At 41.9% G+C, this 8,665-nt stretch overlaps 1 protein-coding gene across 1 annotated transcript; it reads right to left on the bottom strand.

The window, feature by feature from the left end:
* Positions 1-2,080: 2,080 nt before the first annotated feature.
* Positions 2,081-8,399, bottom strand: dusp28 (dual specificity phosphatase 28). The gene is made up of 2 exons (XM_055646024.1): positions 7,748-8,399; positions 2,081-3,219 (listed from the first exon to the last, which is right to left on the bottom strand). Exons 1-2 carry the CDS (start codon positions 8,090-8,092, stop codon positions 3,100-3,102), a joined length of 465 nt encoding a protein of 154 aa, XP_055501999.1. The 5' UTR covers positions 8,093-8,399; the 3' UTR covers positions 2,081-3,099.
* Between the last annotated feature and the right edge of the window lie 266 nt (positions 8,400-8,665).

Here is an 8,665-nt window from a genome sequence, read left to right on the forward strand (position 1 = left end):
CGATTTCCGTGCCTGCGTACCACAGGTAACATTAGTATTGCTCCTGTAACACAGTGTAACCTATGTGGAACCACTGATTGGTTGGGAACAATTCAGCACATTACCATGGTTTGTCAGCCTAAATAGAGTCTTGGATCGGTCTCTGAAATGAGGTAAATCCCCCAGAAATAAAGATGCTGACACAGCATCTAAACATCAGCTCGGTCTGGATGGACTCAACGTCTCCTAAAAATAGCCAATCAATGTAATGTCATTGTGGTCTGAAAATATGCAAGTACAAAAGGAAATGTGTTTCTGAGGTGGGGTTATGAATGCTTTATTGCCAGTTGCAAGTTAATGTCTTGCTACGGCTTATATCAACCTTATAATTCTGTCGTCTATAAGCCCTGAAAGGACAACTCTGCAGCTGGTTTGTGATGCATTTGTTGGCCATCATCAATAATGTCTTGAGTTAGGGGGTGGGCAATCACACTTGACAACTGATATTACTTTCCACTTTAAGCAGAAGTAAATCTTACACTGACTGGGACTGAATGCAATCAATGTCGCCCTGTCTTATTATGTACTACACTCCACTGAAACTCAATGAGCGGCAACAAATTGAAACAGCTGAGCACCCATAAAAAGGAAGTCTCCGGAGTGCCAGAACCTGTTGATTTCTCTACATTCCCCTGAGAATGACGCTCGTTACAGGGTGGTGCATTCTACATAATCCTAAAACTGGCCCTACCATTGCTGAAAGGGTAAGCAGGGCAGAGAGTAAAACATGCAATCAATCTGCTGGCTCAAGTTCACAACCCACTCCCATATCCTAGGTTCTTTTTGATGTTCAATACAGGAACAAACTGCTGCAAAGTTCGCTTTCCAGGGCTTCTGGGTGAAACTATCAGCATTTGATATATGTTTATGGATATTGTGATCCCCTATCATAAAGGATTCATAACCCCACCAGGAAGACACACCTCCTTTTGTATTTGGATCACTCAGACCTCAATGACATTGGCTCGATGGGCATTTCGGTGAGGGAGGGCCCGTGGCCAAAAATCCCTGGATCCCTTCGTTGCTGCATTTGGCTCTGATCCAGGGATCATGCCATGTTTGGCCACAAGTGCTTTATCTCCTAAAAATAGCCAATCAACCTAATGTCATTGAGCTGTACAGTATGCGTAGAGCAAAGGCATTGCCCTCAACCTATCCAGTCTGGCTCATATTAAAGAAGCAGCCCTCCCGAATCCTCAGTTTATAACTCATTCAACTGCGTGATTATATAAGAATGTACTGTTGCTGGTGACTTGCAGGGCATGAGCTTTGTCCATTAGTTTAGTTTAGTTTAGTTTAGAGATACAGCATGAAAACAAACCCTGAATATGAGGAGCATAGGCAAGAGTAGACCAGCAATCTCTGCAAGGCTACTCCTCCATTCAATAAGGTGATGGCAGATCCAGTCTTGGCCTCAACATCACTTACCCTCGTTCTCTCCATGCTCTTTGACTTTGATGTAGTTCAAGCTAGAGAACACAGATTTAAATGGCACACCCATGGATTATAGAAAAGCATATAGGATTATTTAGGTAAAACACATTCAAAAGCCAGCACAGGCCGGATAGGTCACATGGGCTTCTTCTGAGCTGCATCTATTTTAATAATTTTGGAATCACTTTTAAAATTCATCTTGGAGTGGAAAACACAGTGAGACATATGAGTATGTTTATTATGCCGTTTATTCCAGAAAATGCAGGTTAATTGTTGTGGAAAAAGGCTGAGGTGCATAGTGCAGGAGACTGGTAAAATTTGCCAGAGCTTAACAAACAATGAAACATTGGTTAAATGTGTGAGTTTTAAATGCTTCTGAATTATATCTGATGAAAAAGATATGGTAATCAAACTGTTTAAGAACCCATGAAAAGATTGTGTGTGAAAGAACAAACAACACGTAGCTCAAATTATGGATAAAGAAAATCTTAGAGAACAGTACATTTAAAGCTTAGGAGAGCATTACTACTTAATAACATGGTTCAAAATGCAAAGGGGCAAGAAAGATTGCAAGGGAGACTCAAAAATGTGAAGCTTAAATTAACAGTGGGTATTTCCTGAGTTTTATTTTTATGATTAACGAGTTATAACGAGTGGTTGCCAAACTAACCATTGTTCCACAGAGGTACATATGAATGGCACTTCCAGCGATTAAATAAACCACACATTTCTTCTCTTAGAACACAAAGTGCTGGAGTAACACAGTAGGTCAAGCAGCATTTCTGGAGGACATGGCTAGGTGATGTTTCGGGTCAGGACCCTTCTTTAGACTGATTGAAGTGGGGGAGAAAAAGCTGGAAAAATAGGCGAGGGTGCAACAAAGCTTTTGTCCACTTATCTGCCAATGAAAAACCCTCCTCACCTGTATCCAACTATCACTTGTGTAGGAAAGAACAGCAGTGAACACACAGGCCAGGCAGCATCTCTGGAGAGAAGGAATGGGTGGCGTTTGAGGTCGAGACCCTTCTTCAGACAGTCTTGACCCGAATACAGTTGGATACAGGTGAGAAGGAATTTTCATTGGCAGATAAGTGGACAAAAGCTAGAGATAAGAAGACAAAAGGGTGACAAAATGAGTCTTTGTCCTGCCCCTATCACTTCTCCACCTTTGTCGCCCCCATTACAATCAGTCTGATAAAAGGGTCCCGAAGTGATACATCGCCTATCCATGTCCTGCAGAGATGCTGCCTGATCCGCCGAGTTACTCCAGCACTTTGTGTTCAATGCAAGATTCCAACATCTGTAGTTCCTTGTATCTACATTCCTTCTCTTGTCCAGCAACTTTTCCGAGCAAACTCTTCATCCAAATTTTTCATTCCCAAATATCTTCTATTATTTTCGATCTGTAGTGGCGCAGGATCTTAAAAGCTGAAATTATTGATGGTAGAAGCACTACCATGACGTACTGTAGCCAGATACAATCTAAACAATATCTCTTTTCAAACAGTAAACCTGTGAATAAAATAAGGCTGCATAATTTGCGACTTGCAGTGCCAGGAACTATATCAGTAAGGCAGATTTCAAAGAGACTATCTCAGTGCAGGGCGGATGTCCATCTTGAAGTAGTTATCCATTGGTTGAAGAATTAGTTCCAATCTGTCTGGACTGAAGATCACCTTCATACCTTTGAAGTTGGACCCAGAAACCTTCATTGGGCTCCACAGTTGGCCTTATTGACTTCACGTGCTACAGAAATAAAACACAGCAACATGGTTCAATAAGTCAGTTCAACTCTCCTGATCAGAGATTTTTCAACCAGGAAGGTACCTGGATTGGCTGATCCTCAGTTTCCACCTGGAAACATCTGAACTGTCCTCAACACTTTAGCCACAATTTGTTATCACTTCTTATTTTCTTGACTATTGGAAAGTCGATGCTTCATTTTGCAGGGAAAGGGGGGTTGGGTCGTGAGCCTGCAGCAGCCTGGGGCTTACCTGGGCTTACCTGGATCAGGGGCATTGCTTGTGATGTCAAGATCCAATAAACATTATCAGCTTTTAAATGTGTTTAGGTATGTCACTACGGCATGTACATTTGGATTGCTAAAAGGCCTATTTTGCAATTTTAAAAAGTTTAATTTTGTGTAGGAATAGCTTGTGCTCCAAACCTTTCACAGTTTTCCCATCAATTTTCATAGGTTTTCCAACCTGTTGCTTTGTGGTTAAATCAGGAAGAGTTGGTAATGTAGAGGAACGTGAACTTGTGAAACGCATATGAAGTAGCACAGGAAGCTGGAGAGTGAGGTTTCATGAGGGCAAAAATGTAATGTTCCAAATGTCATGCTTATTTTTATCGGTGATTGGGTCTGGACAATGGGCCCACTGTTGCAAAGCACAACTTTACCCGAGTTATCTCCTGCTATGAAAGAAATGCCAACACCAAATTACTTAATTGCCCTTAATGTCTGCTCAGAACATGATGCCAGATTAAACTAATCTCCTCTACCAGCCAGTGAGCTAGGCAGGGGAACAATATGGGGATGGACACTGTGGCCAGAGGTCAATGGGACCTGGACAGCCAGGAGTGGGTTTCCAAGGCATTGCTGCTGATGTTTGGAGTCCTGTTAGAACCCAAGAGAAATAACGAACAATTTTACCTGAAGCAGAAATGACCTATCCTAAAGGGATCTGCACCACTAACATCTTGACATTAGCCCCAAGTCTTCATCATATTGGTGGCTGTGCCATTTATGTACAGTATTTCATTATCTCAAGAATGTTATGATGCTACCTCTCCATGGTATCTAAACAATAGTTTAAAACTACTGCTTAAAAATAGTTAATCATACTGGTTTGAGGATATAATTTGGAAACATACTCATGTTTTGATAGAGTATGATTAGTCTTATGGACTGTGGAAAACACTTAAGATTTAACTGGATGGTCAGTGATAATTTTGCCTTCACTCTGCACCAAGGAACTGTTTCACTTAGTCGATCCGGCAGCCCCCTCCCATTACGATGGATATATATCATTAAGCTTTTCTTCTTCACAACCCGACCTAGATTTTATTTCCATGTGTTCATCAAAATGTTCTTAGAATATAAGAGAGAATGGTATATCTGCTCTTTCTGTATTTTGCCTTGCAGAGTCTAACCAGGAGGAAGGATGTATTCACTTATCAATCAGCAACTGGCCAAGATTTTTAAAAAGAGCCTTGTATTAACCACTTTGGACATGTTTGCAGTAACTACAGTTTAAAACAGCACATAAAAATAAATCATCAATGAGGAAAGAAAAGGTCAGGCCGAGCCTTGGAGTGATTTAATTTATTTAATGGGACAAACCGAGGGGCCACCTCCTTTTACATTTTACCGGTCGGTCAGCACTCACCCTTATTGATTTTCATAAAAGCAACTTGATCAATAGCATTACATCCCTTGAGCACATCACATCTGAAAACATTAAACTCTGAAATAGCAAATGACAGCAATGCATTACCATAATGCAGAAGCAAAACTAATCACACCTGTTGCTGTAGAAACCACCCCATTTACATTGCGGGATAGTTTCCTCGGCTGCTATTGTTCCTCACCAATGTCCTCTCCATCTCTGCTAAAGAAGCTGCCTTCTGGCTCACATGAACACAGCCCTACATTAGCATCTCACTCATGCGGCCATTTTTCATGAGCAAGTCTTTATATTACGAGGGTGCCACTGTGGTGCAGGTGCTGCCTCAGATTCCAGAGATCTGGGTTCAATCCCGACTTCCGGTGCAGCTTGAGTTGAGTTTGCACATTCTCCCTGTGTTTACCAAGGTACATGTTATGTCTGGCGGCTTTGTTTTTTTTGTTTTTTTTTATTTAATTATAATTATTTGTTTTTCCTTCCTTTTTTTTTCCTGGTGTCTTTTTCAGTTTTCATTTATTTAATTTTTTTGTTTGTTGTTGTTTGTTTTGTTATAAAAAATTGTATAAAATAAAAAATATTAAAACATACCAAGGTACATTGTTTCTTCCCGTGTGCTTTGGTTGGGTTAATTGCCAAATGTAATTGTCTCAAGTGTGTGAATGAGTGATGGAATCTGGAAGGGAATTGATGGGAGTGGGGGGGGGATAATAAAAGGGATTAGTGTAGAATGAGAGGTAAATTGACAGTGCAGACATGGTGAACCAAAGGGCATTTTTCTGTTCCATGTCTCACTGTGACTCTAAAAATCCCAGAAATCTCTAGTTGTCTCCCAGCACCTATTGTAAATGACATAGAAACATAGAACAGTGCAGCACAGGAATGGGCCCTTCAGCCCACAATGATTGTGTCAAACATGACGTTAAACTGATTTTATCTGCCTGTACATGATTCTACTATTTTGTAGATAGATAGATTCCCACTATTCTTTTTCTCTATTTTCTTTTACCTTTTATCGTTTCCTATACCAGGGTAGGAGGCCATTTGTCCTATCTAGTCTCTGCCTGTTCGCAGAGTAATATTATCAGACCCAGTCACCAACTTATCTATTTGTGGCGTACTCTCTCACATGCGCATCAACTCTCTCTGTTACAGGAGAAGGTGCCACTTTCCACCTCTATGAAAAATGAACTTTTCAACTCAAAGTCAGTCATGCAACATGGAAACTGGCCCATCGGCTCAACTCATCCATGCCAACGAAGATATCCATCTACACCAGTTCTATTTGCCTGCATTTGGCCTATATCCTTCTAAATCTTGCCAATCCTTGACCTATCCAAATGTATTTTAATGAAGGGAATAGATTGGGTGAATGCACAGTCTTGTAGCCAGAGTAGGGGAATCAAGGACCAGAGGATATTAGTTTAAGATGAAATGGGAAAGATTTAATAGGAACCTGAGGGTCGACCTCTTCACACATAGAGGGTGATGGGTAGATTGAATGATCTACCAGATAAGGTAGGTGAGGCAAGTACTATAATACCATTTTAAAATATTTGGAGAGTTACATGGATAGGAAAGGTTCAGAGGGATGTGCACCAAATGTGAGAACTAAAACTAGCCTAGATGGGGCATTTTGGTTGGCATGGGCAAGTTGGGCCAATGTGCCTGTTTCTATGCCTCCATATATGTCTCCACAGCTCTCAGACTCGTTATGCTTTAGTTGTACCTGCATTAATCACTTCATCTGGCAGCCTGATATACACACCACCCTCTGTTTGAAAAAGTTGTCCCTGAGGTTCCTGATCAATCTTTCCCCTCTCACCTTAAACCAATGTCATCTAGCTCTTCTTTCCCCATCCTTGGGGGAAAAAAGACTGTGTGCTCTCTCCATCATTAAGTCCATGGAATGCCCAGTAAAGAGTGTACTATATGCAAGTTGTCAAATCCCTCTACAAACTTCAGTCCTCAAGCGTCACAGGAGGGAGAGAGTGATCAGCCACAAGATAGTACAAACCACCAAAGCTGATCCCACCCACAGCCTCTGTGATCAGTTGCACTGCCCCAGGGTGGGGTGCTGATTTGAGTTTCCACCTCTAATTATTGTCCACTGATTATTACTGGAGTATGAATGTGTCTGTGCACATTGTGAGGTCTGGTTTGGGCTAGATTGTCAATGCTCTCCATGTGTGTATCATGGTAATTTACTTGCTGCGTTCCTGGCACCCTTTAAACCATGTACCAGAAACAGCGAAGTGCGAAGAAATTAACCAAAAATAAGAATTTTCCTTTTTACTAGTACATTCTGGGGGAAAAACTACAAATCCCTTATTGGGCCTCTGCTGAATGTTGGGGACAGTACATTGCTTTCGGAGAATTGCCTAAGGTGCAGAGAACTTGCCGTATCGAAACACAGGGGAAGATTTTTCTCTCTCTTTGGGACAAGAAACTTAAAGAAACTTAGTGGAAGTGTTCAAAATCATACAGGGATTAGATGAAGTAATTGGAAAGAAGCTACTATATTGGTAGGAGGAAATGAGGAAGATGATTAGCAAAGGAAACAAGGAGAGGTAGTGAGGAGATTTCTATTGTGCAGAGATTAGGAATGCACTTTTGGCACACAGAGAAGCAGATATAATAGTAAGTTTCACTTGGGCAGATCGATTTAAAAGTATTGAATCTATAGTGGGATAAACTCAACCAAAGGGTCAGCATGAGTGTGAAAGGCTGAATGGCCTCAGTTACCCTTGACAGCAGAACAAAACAAGTAGCTATGCCAGCCACTTCATTAATGCACGGTAATGGCTTTATCCGTTGGGATTTGCCAGTTGAGCTCAGTCCGTGATACAGTCTGTTTCCTCACTCACCTCGAATGCTTCCCGGAGGGAGAGGCACCTGTACTTCATGAGGTAGGCGGTGCAGATAGAGGCAGATCGGCTGCGGCCATTCTTGCAGTACACGAGGGTCCTGCCGCCTTCCCGGTTGACGCCTTCAATCGCATCGGCACACCTGTCGAAGTACTTGAAGAGGTTCTCGGCTGGGTCGTCGAAGACGGGGACGCGCAAGGTGCCAACCCTCAGTGCCGGGAAGGGCTGCTGCCTCGACACGTTGATGCAAAACGTCACCCCCTCTCCCGAAAGGAGTTTATCATCACAGGCCGACCGGGAATTACTGATGAACAATGAGTCAGTGAGCTTGCACAGCTGGAACATTGGAAGTGAGAGCGCACGGGCTCCACCAATAAAAAGTGAAGCCTTGTGGAGTGATCGCTCTACTTGAGGATGGACTCAGACCCAGTCATGCTCCATGTTGGGGTTTTGGGGGAGCAATAACAAGGGCATTCCTTGCACTTGAAGTGTCTCTGTGTGCAGGCTCCCTAGAACTCCCACTGAAGTGAGTATGTGCAATGAAGCTGCTATATTTACAGCAAAGTCATGGCTTAGAAGGGTTCCACCAGGTCCTAATGCTACTCCTCTTTTAAGTAGCTAGATTAGTTTATTGTCGTTCACCAGGGTGCAATGAAATTCATTTCTCGCATGAAGCTCATGAGGTAATAGCATACATATAATAACAATACATTTCGTAAATAATACAACGATGAGTACAAAGGTGCAAAATAGTGAAAGATTGTAATGCAGGATAATAAATTGCAAAGATGAAGACATTGCTGCCTAGGATCTGAATTGCGCGATACCTTTTGTATTTTAAAATTATTCAGCTGAAAGTTGATAGTTTCCTGACATTGGAATTCAAAAAAACAGCCATTTAACTCAAGATCAGGATTC

Source organism: Leucoraja erinacea, chromosome 14 (assembly GCF_028641065.1).
Source record: "Leucoraja erinacea ecotype New England chromosome 14, Leri_hhj_1, whole genome shotgun sequence".
Taxonomy (NCBI): Eukaryota; Metazoa; Chordata; class Chondrichthyes; order Rajiformes; family Rajidae; genus Leucoraja; species Leucoraja erinaceus.

Excerpts from the sequence above, each read along its gene's own strand:
- dusp28 (XM_055646024.1), bottom strand. The coding sequence starts at position 8,092 with ATGTTCCAGCTGTGCAAGCTCACTGACTCATTGTTCATCAGTAATTCC. Across the intron at positions 3,220-7,747 it reads CCCTCCGGGAAGCATTCGAG|CACGTGAAGTCAATAAGGCC; the intron begins GTGAGTGAGGAA and ends TTATTTCTGTAG.